Raw genomic sequence first — 21,416 nt, 5'->3', positions numbered from 1 at the left:
AATGTCCTCAAGGGGCCAGTTGTGGCAGAAAATACTGATAAAATATTAGCAGATTGCAGGCATATTAATCAGAGGCTGCCTGCGTTCAGTACTTCTTTAATTTAAATTATATTGAACATCTCTTCACATCGATGTAAGTTTACAGTGCACAGATTAAATCTGCTTTGATTTGATTGATAAAATAATATTTAATACACAACTGTTAACCTTGAAGGTTCTGTTGCCCTATAGAGTATAGAGGGCCACATAACAAGCTATTGTGGGCCAGTTTTGGCCCCTGGGCCTTGAGTATAATGTGTGCTAGATTGAGTTTTTCTTCATTAGCACAACCAAGAAGGAAGGCTTGGGGTGTGGGAGTGGATGTTTACCCCAACCCTGGCACCTTTTCTTGTTTACGTCATTAGCTCTTGCTTTGATATTTTCTCATAGTAAAATGCAAGTTCTTCCTGCAGATAAACACTCTCACATCACGATGCTGTCAACCCCATACTTCACAGTTAGGATGTTGTCTCAGGCATGTAAAGCTTCATCTTTTACCTCTTACTATTAGTATTAATTTTTGTTTCCTCAAACTATGGAACATATCTTTAAAAATCCAGGCCTTTGCCTTTGAGTGAAAACTGTAATCAGTCTTTTTATGTTGACTTCTTTCTTTCTGAGTGGCCTTTCAGCCTATTGGTACAGAACTAGTTTCACAGTAGATAGTGAAACCTTCTTACCTGCTTCAATTTGTGCTTTTCTTCTGGGGTTCACGGGGACATTTTGCACCAAAACACATTTATTTATAGAACAAGGAACCAGTCTCAGGCCATTGTGTGACTGGTGGGCATTCCCATCGTGTTTGTACTGGAATATGGCCGTATGAGTAGAGGAATGTGGCATCTTCAAGCATCTGGAAATTGTAGTTCAGGCCTCAGTTATCTTCCTAACTTGACAGATTTCACTTGGTTTTCCTGTGGGATCATAACACAAGGAAGCAATGTGTTTGAGGTGATGCACTAAAATGCATCTACAGGTGTACCTGACATGACATAAATGTTGGGTAGTACCTTGTTAGAAGGTTACAAATCCACAACATATTCATCTGGGCATAGTAATCTTAATGTGTGCAGATCTCTGACTTTGAAGATAGTAAAATAAATTCTTAAGGAAATTAAAAACAATCTATCAAGAAATAACTTTTAAACACTAAAAAACCCAAAACAGAAAATGTTTAATTTTGCGTAAAATCAGACAGAGAGAAAGTGTCTTTTATAGAATCTATTTCAATGTCCAAATAAGTTTTAAGTAAACATGTTACATGGACTGTTTTAGCCTCTGTTTATGTTTTTCCCCCTTTTGAACTAAATTTGATTGCCTCTTGTGTTGCTTCTCTTTGTGTGTAATTTGCCTTTCTGATCATTTTTGGCCATCCTTTAACATCCATAGTCATCTTTCATCTTCTATTAGTTAAAACATACCTTTGTATTGATTTGTTTAATATATATTTAATTGTAGTCAAAATATCACATCATTTACAATAATTCAATCTCAAATAATTGTTTGGTATTTGTTTTGATTCTCTAAGCTTTATGGTTCTTTCTCTCCTGTCACCTTGTATTTTATGCAAATCTGGTCATTACTATAACATTTATTTAACATTCCCAATAGCATTTAAAAAAAATAAAATAAAATTAGGGACTGTTGAGTATTTACGAAAATATTATAATTCTTTGCATTTATTTAAAATTATGCATCTCAGTTCTTGAAGGTTTGAGATTTTAAGCAAGTTACACTTTGAAGCTGCATCAGTGTGAAATGATGATCTCATCCCTGTTCTTTGTTTCCGTTCACGGTATATTTAACAGCAGGATAACAGCGCCATCTAGTGGTTTATTATCCCCTCCAGCAAGAGAAGTCAAAAGAGAAAACGGTTTGTGTTCGAGTCTTGCTCTTAAACGTTTTTTTCTTTTTTCACACATTTGGCTCCACCACGTTGTTTATTTTCTTCATGTTCTGCAAACTGTAACAGAAACAGTAGCAGTAACCTGTAATGATTAGTTTTACTTCATGACTATTGCTTATTCAGTTGATATGTACACATATAAACTGATATGTTTATTTTTTTTTTTTTAGTTTTATGAAATACATGAAGGAATGTAGCCAGCAAGCTGCATTTATCACAATATTTTTCTCAAACCAAATCCCATTTTTTCCCCAATAACCACCAGTCTTTAATTATTTCCAACTACACATTGTAGCTTATTCTACAGTTACAAATGTGAAAGTCAAAAATCACAAAGAATAAGCAATTATTACAATTTCTAAAACATAAAATAATCACCAGACTCCCTGCCATTGAGTAGCCATGGTGGCNATCCTTGTCTTATGTCCACGTTCCAAATTAGTGCAAAGCGAACATAAGACAAAACATCAGGACATGCTGAGTAGTAAAAAAATTCTGTTTGTAGATTTTGTTACAAAGCTAACTTTTTCTTTTTGTTATTATTATACTGTGTTGCTGTGACGAAGGTGTCCTTTCCAAGCACTGGAACATTAATTGTTGGTATAAACAAATCACCAGCCTTCAGGTTGATGTGAAAACACAAAGGGGTTTTGTTACAACAACAACAAAAAAATGCCTCTCCGGCTGTGCTGCTCTTTCCTGATCTATAACAGGATCTGTGAGTGCAGGGGGCTTTCCATGTGCCCCTCGCAACCGACCTTCAGCTTCCACAAAACAAGAAAGAAATGAGAGGTGCATGTGTTGTGGCAGCAAGCTAAGGGGATGTCATGAGGTGTTTTCACACTTGCAAAGACTTTAACCCGAGGAGCTGAGTCTGAGGACGCAAACTGTCAGACTCGGTTCATCCCACTGCTCAGATTTTGCCATTTTAAAAATGGCAAAGTTTGAACTTTTCAAAGTGAGGATTGTGTGTGAGGGGGGTATTTACAGGCAGTCAGTATTTTCAACTCCCCTTAAGAGAAAATTGAGCAGCTAAATCAGCTGTATTTGCTAATCAGCTGATTTAGGGGGAGTTCTACATTTCTCCTATTTATCTTCATTCTGTACATAGGGAGTGTCCCAGCTGCTCCAATTTGAAATTCTTCCAAGTGATGTCTAATGTAGAAAAGATAGTGACTACTCAAAAGTAGTCAACACGACCCTAATAAAAAAAAAACTTATCCCTTTAAGAATGTGACAGGATTACAAGAATTTCACAACTCTGTCAGCAGTTCTCTTAGGTTTGCAGTCGATTGCATGTATAAAGTTATGGACCGACCTCATATTACTGCATTTTACGCCTTGTGAACATCTTCCCTCTTTCTCTGCCTCTTATGAAACACACGTCAAACAGAGCGCACATGTACAGTGAAGGAGGCCTGCTTAGAGCGGCACAGAGAGCAGTCGCGGTGTTTGTGACGGTTTATGAGTCATCTCACTAAGCCGAGACATCTCTGAGGGACATCTCCTCCGGCGTGCAGCTCAGGATTACATCCATAAATACATATGTGTTCATGAGCGAGGGAGTCAGAAGAGTACGTTTCTATAGAAGCGATGACAAAGCCGTGTTATCGACAGGCTGAGTCACGCTGGACGATATGAAAATAGGGCAGAGAAAGTGCACTTCCTTTGCAACGAAGCAGAGCATGTTCTTGAGAGGAGCTAATAAAAAAATGTATTTAATAGGACGTCCCTTCAGAAACAGGAACCGACCCGAGGAAAAAGGAACTGATGCAACTCGCGAGTCGTGCTGAAAGTTGAGCTGCGTTTCTTCATCACCCCTCCCATTGTTACACGGGGCAAGGTCACATGGAAAAATAAAAACAGACAATTCACAAGCACTTAAATTACACATGCTGTCATTTGGAGCCCATTTGCAACTTAAATGCACCAAATGTCCTTCTACAAGAGAGCACTAATTGCAGTGGGGTTGCATGTATTCAGTGCAGATGCAACCAGAGTAAAGAAGTGGGCCAGATTCTGCCAAAACAAAAATCCAGCCTATTCCAGCTTAGCAGATAAGACCACTACCTCCCTGAGGCAGACACCCTCCCCCTCCGCCTCTCCCTTCTCTTCCTCCTCCAACCCCACAAATGGGACACATAAAACCAAATCCCTCAGCTCCCCTTCTGTTCCTGCAATGTCAAATCCCACAATCAGCGCAGCCTTCCCAATCAGAGCGAGCAGAAAAGGCACAGAGCTTCCCGTTTCCGCTCTGCGACCTGCTCTGCAGGGAGGGCTGCAGTGCAGAACGAGTCCGGTTGGCTCACAACGGGCTGACCCAAATACAAACACTAATCCTCAGCAGACGCGCTCAGACCCCGGCGCATTCACACGTCGGCACGTGAACGAAGAGGAGCGAACACGAAAACACGAGAGGAATACCCACGCAGGGTCAGGAGGGCAGAGACGGACACGCAGCCTTTTACAGTTACCAATTCGAGAAGTTGCTCTGGAAAAAAGCCTTTTTGAGGGCCATCTTTTATTGAGATAGCTCTAGTGGAACTAGAGCTGCTGACAACTGCATCCATCATACCAATGTAACAACTAGAGCTTTTTAAGCCAAAAAGTGCTACAATAACTCTCCTTCTCTCTGGTTTTATTCTTTACTTTACTGTAATGTTTTTGAGCAGCTCTCATAAGTGACAAATTAAATCAGCAGACTTCATTCATAAGTTAAGTGCACTGGAAATGCACTCTCATGAATCCACCATGGGTATACATGAACGCATACACTCATCATTTTTTAAGCCGTTTTTATCTTGTTGGCTGTTGACTGACCCCTGAAATAAAGGGGGTCAATCTTTATTTCACTTTTTTTTAAGCCCTGCATGGGCTGCAAAATGTGAACTGATATTAGCATCTAGTTCATATGTCAAATATTGGCTGCAACAACAATCAAACCATTTTTCCGAATTGTCCACAACTTGTTGTCTAGGAATTAACTCTAAGACTATTAGATTTGAATAAATGTAATAGTTTTAGAGTACAAAAGTGAAATAAAAAATTACAAAGAGAGTCAGTTGCAATTCTAGGACTGCGGAATTAGCTTAATAGTAGATAGTTTTCAGAGTTTGCAGAAATTTTTGGTCAGGAAAAAATAAATGTTTTCTTAAAGCAAACATTTAGAATGCCTCAAAAACTAAAGCGTTTTTGATGTTTCAAAAATGATTTAGACCCACAATAAAAACAATCAATCATCCAAATCCAACATTCTCTAGTGGAAATAAACACGATTGAGTTTCTCACCCACAGCTGGAGCATCATATTCCTCTCCCAGCAGGATCTCTGGAGCAGAATAAGCCAGCGACCCACAGCTGGTGGCCAGCATCATCCCAGGCTGGAATAAATTGCTGAAGCCAAAGTCTGTCAGCTTGACGGCGCCCTGCTGGGGGAAAAACACCACGTTTTCCGGCTTCAGGTCCCGGTGCACCACGTGCAGCTGGTGGCAGTACGACACCGCTCGCACAATCTGGGCAAAGTGACGCTTGGCGGTGCATTCCACCACGCCTCCTTCGTGGCGCAGGATGTAATCGTAGAGGTCACCGCCTTCGGCCAGCTCCATGACCAGGTAGAGCGTGGTGGGAGTGTCGATGACTTCATAGAGCCGAACCACGTTGGGATGCTGCACCAGCCTCATGCACCTACAAATGCGCAACAATAGTTGATTTATGTTGCAATTCAAGAAATACAAACTGTGGCTCTAGTGTAAATGTAAACAAAAGTGCTTTGTATGCGAGTACATTTTGCAGAGTGGATTTGTCATGTTTTTGTGATTCCTTTTGTTAAAGAGGTGGACAGATGGCGGTTTTCTTCACAATAGGAATGTTTTATTATTAACAGCACAACATTATGCTACAGAAAGAACCGTGCATGCTCACTTGCATGCACATTTTTCGGCCCACTCTCAACACTAAATGACAATGAATTGTCTGGATGTCTGTAGCTTCAAGTTACCAGCTGTTGTTTAGTCTCAGGAGGTGAGACTATGTATACATGAAAATATCCTTTATTTTTATCTGATTTGTCATTAAATTCTAAAAATAAAGGGCACCATGCTAATTTAATCCAGTTAAACTACATTTGGTTTATTTATACAAAACCAATTTAATGACCAACACCTCAGGCAAGAGTCATTCTTGCATGAATGCTGCTTGTTTGTCAGGCTAGTTAGTAAAAAAAAAAGGCTAGTTATTTTAGGAAACTCAGCTGATTGCATTGGGTCACCGACTTTGCAGCAATCCCTCCTAAACGAGCGTATGGCCACCGAGGACAGATGAATGCATCGTGTCATTAACTTTGAGACAATCGCTCATACCAAGCATGTATGTGGCTGCAGTAGAAAGGAACAACTCTCTTTGAACAGGAGGTCTTAGATCTGATTAGGAAAACTTTGTTTCTCAGTATCTGACATGCTGATCACCAATCAAAGAGAACCAAGCAAATTCTGACCACTGTCCATGAATCTCTATTTATTTATTTATTTATTTATTTGCACCAAATCAATTTAAACTGCTGTTGATGTCAAACTGTTGTGTCACGATAATTCAGTTTACTGCAGATTATGTTTTCTTTTTTTTTCCGTAACTTCTAGCATTTACAGTTTTTTTTTTTTTCGATTTCTTTCTCATTATCTTCTGTCTCCCTTCATCACTCTGGAGGTGATAACTGCTCCATGTAAAACATGGTGACTGCAGTGGAGTCAACTGAATAAATTTAGCCCTTCATAATTCATAATGATCAGTCAGGGTCGAATATGCAGTGAATCGAGAGTTTTGTCTTTCATTGCATTCTTCTTTTTAACATTACAAATTAAAGAGGCAATAAAAAAGGACAAATCCTCAATTTTTCCATTTCTCACTCTACCTGATCGTCACTTGTGCAAAATACACCAAGATGCTTAAACGCCTCACCAGTCTGACCTTCCTCCGACAAAAAGAGACATGAGGACGTGGGTGGAGGGATTACAGTGTGGAAAAATTTTAATCTGATTATTGAGAGATTTTAATATAAATTTGAAAATCGTCTGATTCAGGTCACTAGCCAAGCAATTAGCGTTTCCCCAACAACTATTGATATCAAAGCACTATGTGGTAAATTGTATTGAAATAAAGAATTTCTACACTGTGAAATTTTATCTTATTTTTGAATTCCCCAAAATCACCAGTTTTTTCATTGTATCCTCAAATAAAATATAAATTATTTTTATCTAATTTCACTAGGACAAGCACAGCATGCATTCAAATAGACTTGTTCTCTCATGTCTTTTTTGACAATATCATTAATATTTCTTGAATCCGTTTCTCGTAGAATAGTTGATTACAAATTTAAAACGTAATGATCAATTCTCACCTGACTTCTTGTAAGAGGTGGCTTGTTGCCATGACATCCAGTTTAGTCTTATCGATCATCTTCACAGCCACCAGTTGCCCCGTGTTGACATGACGGCCCAGTTTCACAACAGCAAAGTGGCCCCTTCCCAGCGTCCGGCCCAGATGGTAGAGGCCGCTGAGATCGGAGCGACCGGAGAAGTCTCTGGGGTCCGCAGGCCCGTCCAGGGCTGAGGTCAAATCCCTTGAGGAGTCCATGGTTGAAACAAAAGGGTGGAGGGAAGTTGGCTGAGTCAAGAGTTCCTCAATGCTGGGGGGTTGCCTAGCAGGATAAAGAAAAAGACAAAACAATGAAACGAAATGACTGTGAGGACAACTTTGGCCTCTGGCCCAAAGGGAGAAAGGCTTTAGACGAGGTCAGCTGCTGTTAATGCCCCATCCCTCGAGACACCGGACCAAAAGTAGACCAATGTTCCACTTCATTTAACAATGGCAGACAGACGACAGAACAAGTTTAGATTAAGTACCAAGAGCGGATTACAGAATTACAGCACAATGTGAGCAGCAGAGGGAGAAATATTCCGTTATCGTCTCTGATGTTGGAGGGCTTGTGTTTGAGTTTGTCTCAAATATCACCATCCGAAGCACAAATGGCACGTCGAATCAATACTGTAACAAGAAACCGTAATGTATAACGGCGCTCAAGTCCAAGTGAGCATGGGTTTGTGTCAGGAGACGACACTAAACCTGGTGATGTCATGATTGTATCCTCCATCCCCAGAGTGGAGAGTTCTCCACCACCACCTTCATCAACGCAACCGTCAACATCTGGAGCAACGACGTCATTGTTTTTGTTTGTTTACGCCAGGACAACAGACATGGACCTCCTACACGGTGGTGCTGCTCCGTGTAGGAATATGGAAGAAACACATTACTACGTACAGTTGACAATCTGTGATGTTTCGGCCTCATTTTTCTTCCAAAGGACTCTAAAAGGTTTAGTTCATGATAATATGTTCCCTTAAAAATGTTTACTTAAGTTTTGTTCAGTCATTTTGATTCCATTATAGCTTAATTCATATCTCTGTTTATTTTTTAATTATCTTTATGCTATTTTTGATCTTATGAGCAGGTGTATTAGCTGTCTGATTCAGAGAAGGTTTAAGGCAAAGTGTTTGAGTCAAATTAAATTAGTACCACCAGCACAACAAAGGAGAGGCCCCAGAAGAACCACGTTAAGGTCATGGAGTGGCTTACAACACCCCCTCCAGACCTCAGTCTAACAAAAGATCTGAGGAAGGAGCTGAAGCTTTGAGTTACCAAGCTCCAGCCAAGAAGCCCAAACAATTAGAGAGTTTATATACAGAGGAGTGGACCAAAAATATCTTCTAAGGACTAAACACATCTGGTGACCAAGTAAGGAAAATGTCTTGCTGCTGTGCATATCATGGAAGCTTTCTTCACACAGTTCAGATTCACGTTTTGCTCAGGGATCAAATTACTATTTCACTCAATGCCAAACCATTCCACTTGTAACATTTGTTACTCTTACTGGATTTTTGGCTTTACAAATGCAGCAGTGAATCAATTGTGTACTCTTTCCCACTTTATTCCTCTCTATTTTTGAGTTAATTTGCATTTGATAATCGTAATAATTAATAATTTTGCATCTCTAGTGATTATCTGGCATTTTTCAGCACATATATTGTGTCTTAAAGAGCTTTTGCTTGAATCTGATCCAGATGTTTTCCATGTTCAGCATATTTGTGGTTACGTTTTAAATATATATATATATTTTATTTTCTATATGTGCAGTTTGCAATCTGTTGTTTTTATCTTGTTTAACCTTTGGTTGAATCTAGTCAATCTAGTTCTAATTTATTCAACCAGTTATTCGTGTTATTTAATTTGCCTTTCCATAACAGCCTTTTTTTAGTTTTATAAGCAAATGTCCTTTTCAAATAAATACATTTGATCAGTTTGATCATCATCAGCAGCACTTCATCACTTGCAGCGTCATCAAGCAGAGCTGCAAGCCTCTTTAACACCCCTTTAAACAGCTTCACTGGGCCAAGTTCACACTGACAGGCCTCCTTTTTAAATGACACTAACAGGGTTAGTGTCCATCAGTTTGTTTCAGCATGGACTTGAGGCCAGCTGTTCAAACTGCAGTCCCAACTTGGCACACAGTCACCATCCTGGCTGAACAGCTCATCGGCTCCTCCGCAGCAACATCACTCCGCTACAACGTCGGACAAACAACAGCAGCAGCGGCGCTAACTTACCATTGTTGCGCAAATGTCCCGTGATAACTGCAAGCGGCTCCGTATCTCCGCAGCCTCCCAAAGCCTCGGTGTCACCGCTGAATTCAGACGCGGAGACGAGCGGCATCATCGCCTCCTCGTTCTGCTCCCTCGCTGCGCTCCATGTCGGTTCCTGGAGGAGCCACTCTTTTCCACTTCTTCTTCTTCTTGATACGACTCTCTCCAGCTGAAGAGCCGCGTGCCCGCTTCTGCAGCGGCTAAATCAATGAGAACTGGGCGTGCACGCGCAGTGCCCAGCAGCTTCCTTCTGACGTCAATGCATTCCAGCTCGCCCTCGCGGCCCGTGCGCGGTGCGGCGCGGCGTCCAGCGGCGGCGAGCTTCTCGTAGCGGAGTGGAAAATAACTGAATGAACTCATGTGAAGTCCAAGAAATTATGTAACGGACTCCTGTGAGTTTGTTCTCTGATTTGCATCGAGACAAAACGACCCATAACACCCCATATTTAGTGATACACGGTCTGATTATGAGCAAGGTGATTCACAGTCGGGTCGTTTGTATCTGTTTTGTTTCTATTCGGTCTGCTAGATCAGAGGTGTCAAAATTATTTACAGCTCGGGCCATATCAAGATCATGAATGTCCTCAAGGGGCCAGTTGTGGCAGAAAATACTGATAAAATATTAGCAGATTGCAGGCATATTAATCAGAGGCTGCCTGCGTTCAGTACTTCTTTAATTTAAATTATATTGAACATCTCTTCACATCGATGTAAGTTTACAGTGCACAGATTAAATCTGCTTTGATTTGATTGATAAAATAATATTTAATACACAACTGTTAACCTTGAAGGTTCTGTTGCCCTATAGAGTATAGAGGGCCACATAACAAGCTATTGTGGGCCAGTTTTGGCCCCTGGGCCTTGAGTATAATGTGTGCTAGATTGAGTTTTTCTTCATTAGCACAACCAAGAAGGAAGGCTTGGGGTGTGGGAGTGGATGTTTACCCCAACCCTGGCACCTTTTCTTGTTTACGTCATTAGCTCTTGCTTTGATATTTTCTCATAGTAAAATGCAAGTTCTTCCTGCAGATAAACACTCTCACATCACGATGCTGTCAACCCCATACTTCACAGTTAGGATGTTGTCTCAGGCATGTAAAGCTTCATCTTTTACCTCTTACTATTAGTATTAATTTTTGTTTCCTCAAACTATGGAACATATCTTTAAAAATCCAGGCCTTTGCCTTTGAGTGAAAACTGTAATCAGTCTTTTTATGTTGACTTCTTTCTTTCTGAGTGGCCTTTCAGCCTATTGGTACAGAACTAGTTTCACAGTAGATAGTGAAACCTTCTTACTTGCTTCAATTTGTGCTTTTCTTCTGGGGTTCACGGGGACATTTTGCACCAAAACACATTTATTTATAGAACAAGGAACCAGTCTCAGGCCATTGTGTGACTGGTGGGCATTCCCATCGTGTTTGTACTGGAATATGGCCGTATGAGTAGAGGAATGTGGCATCTTCAAGCATCTGGAAATTGTAGTTCAGGCCTCAGTTATCTTCCTAACTTGACAGATTTCACTTGGTTTTCCTGTGGGATCACAACACAAGGAAGCAATGTGTTTGAGGTGATGCACTAAAATGCATCTACAGGTGTACCTGACATGACATAAATGTTGGGTAGTACCTTGTTAGAAGGTTACAAATCCACAACATATTCATCTGGGCATAGTAATCTTAATGTGTGCAAATCTCTAACTTTGAAGACAGTAAAATAAATTCTTAAGGAAATTAAAAACAATCTATCAAGAAATAACTTTTAAACACTAAAAAACCCAAAACAGAAAATGTTTAATTTTGCGTAAAATCAGACAGAGAGAAAGTGTCTTTTATAGAATCTATTTCAATGTCCAAATAAGTTTTAAGTAAACATGTTACATGGACTGTTTTAGCCTCTGTTTATGTTTTTCCCCCTTTTGAACTAAATTTGATTGCCTCTTGTGTTGCTTCTCTTTGTGTGTAATTTGCCTTTCTGATCATTTTTGGCCATCCTTTAACATCCATAGTCATCTTTCATCTTCTATTAGTTAAAACATACCTTTGTATTGATTTGTTTAATATATATTTAATTGTAGTCAAAATATCACATCATTTACAATAATTCAATCTCAAATAATTGTTTGGTATTTGTTTTGATTCTCTAAGCTTTATAGTTTCTTTCTCTCCTGTCACCTTGTATTTTATGCAAATCTGGTCATTACTATAACATTTATTTAACATTCCCAATAGCATTTAAAAAAAATAAAATAAAATTAGGGACTGTTGAGTATTTACGAAAATATTATAATTCTTTGCATTTATTTAAAATTATGCATCTCAGTTCGTGAAGGTTTGAGATTTTAAGCAAGTTACACTTTGAAGCTGCATCAGTGTGAAATGATGATCTCATCCCTGTTCTTTGTTTCCGTTCACGGTATATTTAACAGCAGAATAACAGCGCCATCTAGTGGTTTATTATCCCCTCCAGCAAGAGAAGTCAAAAGAGAAAACGGTTTGTGTTCGAGTCTTGCTCTTAAACGTTTTTTTCTTTTTTCACACATTTGGCTCCACCACGTTGTTTATTTTCTTCATGTTCTGCAAACTGTAACAGAAACAGTAGCAGTAACCTGTAATGATTAGTTTTACTTCATGACTATTGCTTATTCAGTTGATATGTACACATATAAACTGATATGTTTATTTTTTTTTTTTTAGTTTTATGAAATACATGAAGGAATGTAGCCAGCAAGCTGCATTTATCACAATATTTTTCTCAAACCAAATCCCATTTTTTCCCCAATAACCACCAGTCTTTAATTATTTCCAACTACACATTGTAGCTTATTCTACAGTTACAAATGTGAAAGTCAAAAATCACAAAGAATAAGCAATTATTACAATTTCTAAAACATAAAATAATCACCAGACTCCCTGCCATTGAGTAGCCATGGTGGCTAATATTCATTTAAGGCATATTTCAGTGATCATATGAATAGTTTAAGTCAAGTCAAGTCAGGTTGATTTGTGTAGCACATTCCAGCAGCTTTACATAACAAAAATACAAAATTGCAAAGTTATAAAGGAAACACCATACAGTGAACAATTGAACAAACATTGCAGTTTTATGAGTGCCTTCACCAAAATAATACACATTAAATATGCTGGTCAATGTTTCATAAAAAAAAAAAAAAAAATCTTCTTCACTCTTTGTTTAAACAGACAGGGAACAAAGTCAAGTGACAACCCAAAAATGTAAACATGTGAGGAAATAAATTGTTCTCTGAACTTTATCTCTGTATGACATAATAATAAAATACTTTATTTAGCAAAACCTTGTGTAAATAAAATTACTAAGTGCAGTAGATCACAGACAAAAAAAAATTGGTCATTTGTTTAGTATAAATGTATAAGAGATATATATTTGAAGTGCTTTCACTTCACTTCGTTTTAATAGCTTATTTTCAGTGCATTGCAATATATTACTCTGAGTAAGTGTGTGAGATGCTAATAGATTCACATCCTGAATCCTCTCTGTGGTTCCAGGGCCTCCGTCAGTCTTTCCCGCATGATGTCTTTGGTTGAGTACAACGGCAATTCAAGGATAGAGTGACACGTCAATGACTCTGGGAAATGTTCATCATGGGAGCCACTCTGGATTTGTTTTATTCTTAATTTCATCCTGATCTGGTCCATGCCAAGAACAGGGACTTTCCGAGACCCAGTCAGAAACACTGAGGAAGACATAAAGAAAAAAAAAATCCAATCAGAAGACAATCAAATAATAACATTTTTATGATTTTATGACAAATGTGTTCAAACTACAAAGAAGCATGTTCAAAAATAATATACGTGTCACTTGTTGTAATGAGATACAAGCTATTGGAAGCTTTTCCCTGCAACTTTCACTGCGTTTCCTGTACACAACACTAACACTGGACACTAAACTCTGATGTCAGCTGCTCTTGGTATTATTTCCGCCTGGGAAGAATGAAACCCTCATCAGCATTTTTATCAGCTGCATGAAAGGAGGAAAGTGAGAGGCTTTTCTGTGCAGTGGAGCTGTAAACGGTGTATAAGGATGCCCGGGTCTAATCACATGAAAAGCCTTGCACACGAAGAAGCTGTGTGTTTGTGTTACTAAAGGCGAGTAAGCACAGCAAAGTGGAGTTTCGAAGCAGCATTCTGGTTTGTTGAACAGAAAAGACTGTCATTGTTATATTCTACTAAATATGAGTTGATTGCACATAGCTATGTTGGAAAAACATTGGTAACATGGAATCTGAGCTGATTTTTAAATGTTTATAAATTATTTTAAAATGTTTTTCCCTTAAGACTGTTTTATATAAATAAACTCAATTGAAAAAGAATAAAAAAGAGAATCAATGACTCTTTGTTTGCCAGTGATTGCCTTAGGTCAAAACATATATATATGAGATTACTTACAAACAAAATCTTTTTTCTGTTCTTCAGTAAGTTCATCAAAAACTTCCCAAAACATCTGTATGGTTGGGTGTCGGGTGTCGCTCCCCCACTCATACTGTGTGTTCTGTGTAGAGTAAAACAGAGTTATGAGTTTTATTGCAGCAATTTCAAAGAACGTAGCAGTGAAACAGAAAACCATTTAGCTGAGTGTACCTGTTTGAGCTTCACCCAGTTATAGACGTCTCCACCCGCTAAGACTCCCTGCAGCTCCTCTGGTCTAAAAAGCTTCACCAGCTGCTGGTCACACACCAGGAAGAAACCGCGCTTGAACTCCTGAAACACGCCCTCCACTGACGTGTTGAAGGCATAATTCACGTAGGCATCCACAAACTCCTTCCTGTTTGGGAGAAAGAGATTCGAAATTAGCCAGCCTCTTTAACTGAATTAACAATGAGAGCTTTTTGGTTTGAGTGGCTTACTTATTTTGGTTTGTGACCAGCTTTCCTGGGTTACTAGGATCAAGGTCAACATCTGTCTCATCCCAGTTAATCTGAAAGTAAGGAATGAAGACGTTTGCGAAATTGCATGAAAACCTCTGCAGAGAATAACTAAGATTATCACCAACCTCGAAGGTGATGTCCAGGTCTTCCAGGTCGTCTTCGTAGTCCAGTATGTACCGCAGACGCCTTCAAAAAGACCCAAAACAAAGAAGCTATTGAATCATCTAGCAGTCACAATTTTGTCCAGTCTTTTAGTGAAATTTAAATACTTTCTCACCCTCCAACTCCTTCGCTGAACTCCATCATATCTTCCAGCGTTGGTTCAATGTCGAGCAGCTTTTTGAACAGAGCCAGTGGGAAGGGCAATTGTATGAGGCTGTTATTGTACAAGGCCAGTCCACACAGAATCCCAAACAGGTGGAAGTTTTTCTGGTCTCTCTCTGCTGCCTGCATTAATAAAATATAAACAATATTAAGTCTGTCTCTAGTGGGAAAGGAAACATTTTGAAGATGAATGAGAACGTCTTCTTACTCTGGAGGAGAACCAGGCGAGTGTTTCAGACTCGTTCAACATGAACATCTCTCTTTTTTCTTTCACTATGTTGAGGTGGTGAAAAAAATCTGACATATAGACCCGTGTGATCTTTGAGTCTCCATCAAGGTGAACCTGAGAAATACAAATTTACAAATGTTTAGAGGACAAGGTGGCCTTGATGAGGTTTAGCATTGATAATAAAAACTAAACACTCACCACGAGTGGCTTCTTGAGGTCAGTTTGTCGAGCAGAGGCCAGCTGAACAAAAGCTTCCTCCAAAAGTGAAGCTCGGCTCAGGAAGAGTTTAAAATAAAGATCTGTCTGGGGAACCCATCCAAAGGGAGGAACAAAAACCCTCTGATGCTCTGCCTAAGGAACAATTTTGAATTTCAAATAAAAACAAAATGAATAACTTTGAAAGACATTTGTTTTCAAATTGTACAGCTTCATTTTGAGATGTACTTCAGACTGTTAATCTTGTACCAACACTCACTTTTTGAGGAAAAGTAAAACTATACATTTGGATTATTGTTAATGTTTGATGCCGATGCTTATTCACCTGAATACAAGCAGTGTTGGTGTCAAAAACCGTTTTCTTTGACTTCAGATCCATAAGAAATGGAAAATCACAGAGCAAGAGGGGTTGATTATCCCCCATCTGAGGAAATAATGACAATAAAAAAACTTATTTTATTCAGATTATTATCATGACTGCCTTAATAATATATATATCTTTTTATTATTTTGTTGAATACATGAAAATAAATGTAGAAATTAACCTCTAATTATTTACCCTGTTTAGTGACATTCTACGCCAGAGCTGCAGATCTTCTTGAAGAAATGCTGGATTAAACTCCACACAAAATGTCTTTTCAGGGATTTTCTTCCTGTTGGCCTTTAAATTAGACAAAAATGTGCAGCGTCAGAAAGAGTAGGCATGGGTAGAGATTACGTACGTTTTTTGCCAAAATGTTAATTTGATTAAATGTGGAGTTGATACTAACGTTGTACAGATTCTGGAGGATCAGCAGGATGCTCTTGAATGAGAAGCGAGAAACCGGCCATGAGAGGGCCGTCTTCCATACGCTTACATGTCTGGTCATGGTACAGGTTGACAGTGAATACCACCAGTCTCCTGAGGAGGACAGCATTGATGAGAGAGACGGTCTAATATTGAAGTCTTTATTTATGAACCATTTTATGATTTAGCTTTTATCAGAGGCACGTTTCACTGTACCTATAATCCGGAGGCTTTCAGGAGAAAGTTTTTGGAAGGCAGCAGTGATTTCCTCAGCCAGCTTCAGGCTTGTTGAGGAGGTCTGTGGCTGAAGATATTTCTGAGTCACATGAAGAAGCTCAGTCAGAACCAGGAAGACCCTCAAACCCTCCACTCCCACCGGTCTGTTGTCGAGACGAGGAAGCAACAGCAGCACAGCCTTTTCCACCTGTTGGAGCAAAAAACAAGAACCTGGGTTTTAAAAGTCATCTTCCACCTTTAAATCAGACCGTAAAATAAAACGTGCATGTTTTTATTTTAGAATCAAACCTCGGTTTGAAGAACACCCTTAGCCAGCAGGTTTTCAAACACACTCTTGGCCAACGATAAATCCAAACCAGGGTAGTTTGATGAGGTCTGGAAATGCTTATCTTTGCTAAAATGATTTAAAAAAAACATCCAATTTAAAATAGGAACACATACCAAAGAAATTCAGATTAAACCTTTAAACTCTGTACGTACCTCTGGTCAAGGAAACTTCGATTCACAATTGAAGCAGAGGAAAACGTTCTACGAATTTCCCTGTAAAGGTGTTAGGAGGTCATGAGCAAAATTACACAATGTAAAAAACGTTAAAAACTACTCAATCATATACTTGGCAAGTAAACATCTGGTGATGACATGAACTGGATTATTCTTACTGTTTTGCCACTTGCCCCAACTGTGCATCACATTCAGAGGTCCACTGAGCCACCAGTTTTTCAATGGGCTGTTGCGTTATGTTGATCTTTGAGTTCAATCCCTCCTGGAAACAAAATAGGACAAAAAAATATTCCTCAAAGTGGGGAAAAAGATTATGTGTTGACATAAAAGGATGAAGATATTGCTAAACTTTCAAGAATTTGTGGCGTTACCTCTTTAGGTCTCCAGGTTGCAAACGAACAATCTGCTCCAGCAAAGATGTTTTCAATCCGGTGACCGTTTGTGGGACCTACAGAGAAATAATAAATGTTATTTAAATATGTGACATTACTTTTCTCGGTTATTAAGAGAGTGATTTTTAGTAGATTGCAGGAACAGTCTTCCTTATCTACATGCAATGTAGACGACTTATGTTTGACATAACATGGCTATTTTGCTGCTAACATTGTTCATGGACCATACATAAAGTTTCCTTGTCTCAGTTAGAGTTGAACTATTTTTCTGTGTTGTATTTATTGCTGCTTCTTGGCCTGTACTCTCTTGAAAAATAGTTTTTTAATCTCGATGGGTTTTTATTATGGTTAAATAAAATTTGTAAAGGTTAAAAAAATATAAAACTTTTGGGTTGACAAATTTACAACGTACTCTTTTTTCAGTGGAAGTGCAAAATGCATATATAATCTGTAAAGGTACAGTCATCTTTCTCTGAAAAGAAGTTTTAGTTCATAGAGTGACACTTACTGCTGCCACCACTGTAGATGTAATTTAAATAAATGTAAAGTTTCTTCAATAATTCATTTTTACCTTTAGCTTTACCTTAGTATAAACCGTCAGGACTTACAGAGAGATATTTGGACAGGTAGTGGGACAGACGGATGACTCTCCTCGTCACGTCCCAGCTGCTGATGGTCATTACAACCAAAGGAGTACGCCTTCATACGCTCTGTCAGCACCAATGTGTGATATCTGGAAGAGTAAAAGCAGTTTGGTTAATAATTACAAACCTACAGTATCATTACAATGGACGTAATTTTAATACACACTCTTGTATGTGCCTTTGTTTCAAATGCAAAAAGTCAAAGATTATTTCATCCTGATACAATTCTGATTGCATTTTTTTTTTTATCGCTCTTTTTGGCAGAATTAGTGGGCTACATTTAAACTGCTTGGTTTCCTGGTACAAATCTGGCTTTTAGGCATATTTTCAACTCAGTTTAGGTCAGGGATTTGAGGAGATCATTCCAGAAGCTTAATGTTGTTGGGCTTTTTCATTACAAATCCAGTTTTGATCTGTCTGGGAAAGCTTTCCCATTGAAACGCACAATTCTGTCAAAGTTTCAACCATCTGTCCATAAACTGTCGACCCTAATAAAACAGAGAATACTTTGGATGCTTAGGAACAATTGAGGCTGGATAAACTGATGATAAAGTGGGAGATGCTGGAGCCTCAAAGTCACCATGGACTGAGTGCAATGCCCAACATGGACAAACCAAATGCCATCTAGAAAAACATTTTATGGTCATGATGACGCAAGGTTAGAGGTGTTTGTCCATGGTGACAAGAAAAATGTATTGGGGGGGATTAAGGTAAGGCCTGTAGACTGTACTACATGTGAAGCATCACGCAGATGGTCTGTTTCACTACCACTGCTATGGACGCACTCCAGAAAGTGGATGGAGCAATGAAGGACAATTTCCAATATAAGTATAAGTCTCGCTTTAAGTCATGTCACTATAAGGTAGATCTGTTTGGGGGGAAAAAACCCATCAGAAAATATCTCACTGTGCACATGATGTCATAATAAGCTTATAAAAGTATGTTAAAGTACCTCCCACATGCAGTTTTGGTGACCTTTGCCCCCCAGAGCTCTGCAACAAGGCGAGGACGGAGCTCATTTCGGAATGAGTTGTGTCCAAGCTGTCCGTGTTGGCCGGAGCCAAACGTAAACACTGCACCGTCCTTAAAAACCAGGCAACCACATTGATTAGTCTCACTTTTCATGTCGGCAATAAATGCTTCAATTTCTGTGAAATCTGAAACGAGACTTTAGGATCACTGACCTTTGTCAGAGCAACAGTGTGTTCCTGACCACAGGAGATATGAGTGACTTTCTTCGTGTTCAGATAATTGACCAGCACTGGTGTGTTTCTATCTGTATGAAATACAAAATAAATACTTTGAGTTGCAGTAAAATAATGTGGGACATTTTATTAGAGCATACCAGTCTGAGCTAGCAGCGTGCAGTCGGGGGGATGAAGGTGAGACTCTTCCTCACATTCATCACGACAAGAAAGAGTAAATCCATTTTTGCACTTCTACAAATTTGTTTTCTGTATAATTTAAATATTCTTATGGTTGAAATCGTTGCCTTATGATTTTAACCATAAGGCAGATATGAGCTGCGTCTCACCTGGTTGTGCTGTCTAATGCGCATTGCTGTCTTTATATTTGCAATACACACATTTAATTACACATTGCACATTGTGACGTTCAGACTGTTTTATTTAAGTCTGTCTAGTTATGTGGGTTAAATATTTTTGTCTTTCGCGAAGAAAAATCACAGGGAAAATGCAGCGTGAGGCAGAGAGTACCCTGCCTCACTGATAGGTGGCAGTGCTGAGCCTGACAGACTGGTTGACAGGTGATTGAATGAAACATCCAGACCAGGAAAACTCTCCTCTGTGGAAGCAGTCAGACTTTTAAATGTATAATTACAACACAATTAAAGGCTGTTAAACAAATAAAAATTTTAAATAAGGTCTGACTTTAAATAAGGTTCATATATTTGTATATCTGACTCTACAGCGTTCAGTGGCTGACCAGTCATCAGCCACACAGCGTGCCACTGGTCTGAACAGAAGCAGAGGGTAATAATATATCTGTGCCTGACCTTCTTTGTCTCCCAGTCCGAGCTGACCACAGTCATTTCTGCCCCAGCCGAACACGCCTCCGGACACGGTGAGAGCAAAGCTGTGCTCTCCTCCTGCAGAGATGTGAACCACCGGGACGGCGGACAGAGATCTGATGTGTTGAGGTGAGCCGGCTCCAGAATTACTCCCACCCAGTCCCAGCTGACCCCTGGAGTCCTGGCCCCATGTGTACACTTGATCATCTGTGGAAAAAACATCACCCATTGAGTTGTTTTTCTTCTTCTTGGCTGCTGCAAGAGGGATTAACCAGAGGTCAGATCTCAAAGTAGACCAAAAATTGGTGCCAGCCAGGAAGAGCCTGATTACCCCATCTTTTTGTTTTAGGATTTATGGCCCTCTCTGTAGAACTCAACTTAAAAAAAAAACCCAATCTGTTTCAGATACTGACCACTAATAATTATTCTACAAAACCACACTTTAATAATTGACTAATTATCCTAACAAATAATTAATAAATCTATAATATCTCATATTTCTAACCAAATATTGAAATAGAGCAGACTTCTAGATAACAGTACCTTTGGTGAGAGCAACAGTGTGACGGCTCCCACAGGCAATCTGGGTCACTATGACGCTGGACAGCGCTGGTGGAGGTCTGAAAAAATACAACCACATTTACCAACACATTCTAAGATCATCGCAGGAAAAAATAAACAGTGGCTTTGAATTCCCTGTTACCTGGGAGTGAACGGAGTGATACTTGGGTCCACGCAGAAGACTTTACCTCCGTCGGAGAGCAGCGTGACAACATCATCTCCACAGCTAACGGCCCGGATCTTCTCACCGCAGTTAACAAACTCTGCAAATTTAGCAACAGCACACATGAGTGCAAAATGAAACTTTCTCTCGTCCGTCCGGTCATTATAAAGGATTACTACTCACTTTGTTTCCCTCTTCTCCCATCTGCGCTCTCCTGTGTGCGGATAATAGACGCCTCTCCAACATCTTTGACGAAAGCGAGAACATTAGGAGCAGCAGAAAGGTCCCTGATGTGGAAGCCGAGGTTTAAAAAGTGAACTCGATCTGAAGTTGGGACATTTGAGCCCTTTTTCTGGCGAAAGCTCTGCCGGTAGTCCTCTCCCCACGAAAACATGTTGGTGAATGAGGCTGTGAAGCGTTTACAGCGGGTCCTTTTAATGACTCGGCTGTAAGAAAAACGAAACTGGGCTTGTTGTTCTTTCCAACGACGGCGAGGAAAGGAAAACAAAACTATGACGCGTGAAAAGTGTGACACACCCACAGTCAGAGAAGTTGTCTCCGTAGAGTAGGAAAACGAAAGTGAAACCTTCAAGTATAAGAGCTGCACTTTCTGCATATTTTGAATTTCTTAGTAAATAGAAACACATACAGGGATTTTTACTGAGAGGCAAACTTTGGTGCACTCAAAGCTACTTATAATAAACTTGGCTGAAGAAAATAATTGGTCCCAAAATACTTTACAAACTGGCCGACATTCGTTAAATAAGGCAAACATAAATAATCATTTTTAAAGTTTTG

The 21,416-nt window shown here is 39.4% G+C and overlaps 2 protein-coding genes across 3 annotated transcripts; both read right to left on the bottom strand.

Annotated features, from left to right (window-relative positions):
• Positions 1–2,434: 2,434 nt before the first annotated feature.
• On the bottom strand, positions 2,435–9,905 carry LOC103142525 (SNF-related serine/threonine-protein kinase-like). The gene is made up of 3 exons (XM_007558621.2): positions 9,600–9,905; positions 7,337–7,636; positions 2,435–5,628 (listed from the first exon to the last, which is right to left on the bottom strand). Exons 2-3 carry the CDS (start codon positions 7,570–7,572, stop codon positions 5,202–5,204), a joined length of 663 nt encoding a protein of 220 aa, XP_007558683.1. The 5' UTR covers positions 7,573–7,636; positions 9,600–9,905; the 3' UTR covers positions 2,435–5,201.
• Positions 9,906–12,380: 2,475 nt separating this feature from the next.
• LOC103142498 (probable E3 ubiquitin-protein ligase HERC3) lies at positions 12,381–21,108 on the bottom strand. 2 transcript variants are annotated; one of them, XM_007558593.2, is made up of 23 exons: positions 20,802–21,108; positions 20,598–20,718; positions 20,438–20,514; positions 19,880–20,101; positions 19,050–19,141; positions 18,818–18,948; positions 17,830–17,954; positions 17,201–17,277; positions 16,988–17,091; positions 16,809–16,868; positions 16,617–16,722; positions 16,308–16,515; positions 16,075–16,205; positions 15,864–15,965; positions 15,630–15,728; positions 15,287–15,439; positions 15,068–15,202; positions 14,813–14,982; positions 14,661–14,721; positions 14,515–14,585; positions 14,249–14,432; positions 14,057–14,159; positions 12,381–13,344 (listed from the first exon to the last, which is right to left on the bottom strand). In XM_007558593.2, the coding sequence occupies exons 1-23, from the start codon at positions 21,010–21,012 to the stop codon at positions 13,127–13,129; spliced, it is 2,961 nt and encodes a 986-aa protein (XP_007558655.1). In that variant the 5' UTR covers positions 21,013–21,108; the 3' UTR covers positions 12,381–13,126. The 2 variants fall into 2 exon arrangements, with proteins under 2 accessions (XP_007558655.1, XP_016529982.1); XM_016674496.1 differs by having other exon boundaries at positions 14,661–14,722; positions 14,820–14,982.
• Positions 21,109–21,416: the final 308 nt, after the last annotated feature.

The sequence above is a fragment of the Poecilia formosa genome, unplaced genomic scaffold (genome assembly GCF_000485575.1).
Source record: "Poecilia formosa unplaced genomic scaffold, Poecilia_formosa-5.1.2 Scaffold97, whole genome shotgun sequence".
Lineage (NCBI taxonomy): Eukaryota > Metazoa > Chordata > Actinopteri > Cyprinodontiformes > Poeciliidae > Poecilia > Poecilia formosa.
This window is presented reverse-complemented; position numbering and strand designations above follow the sequence as displayed.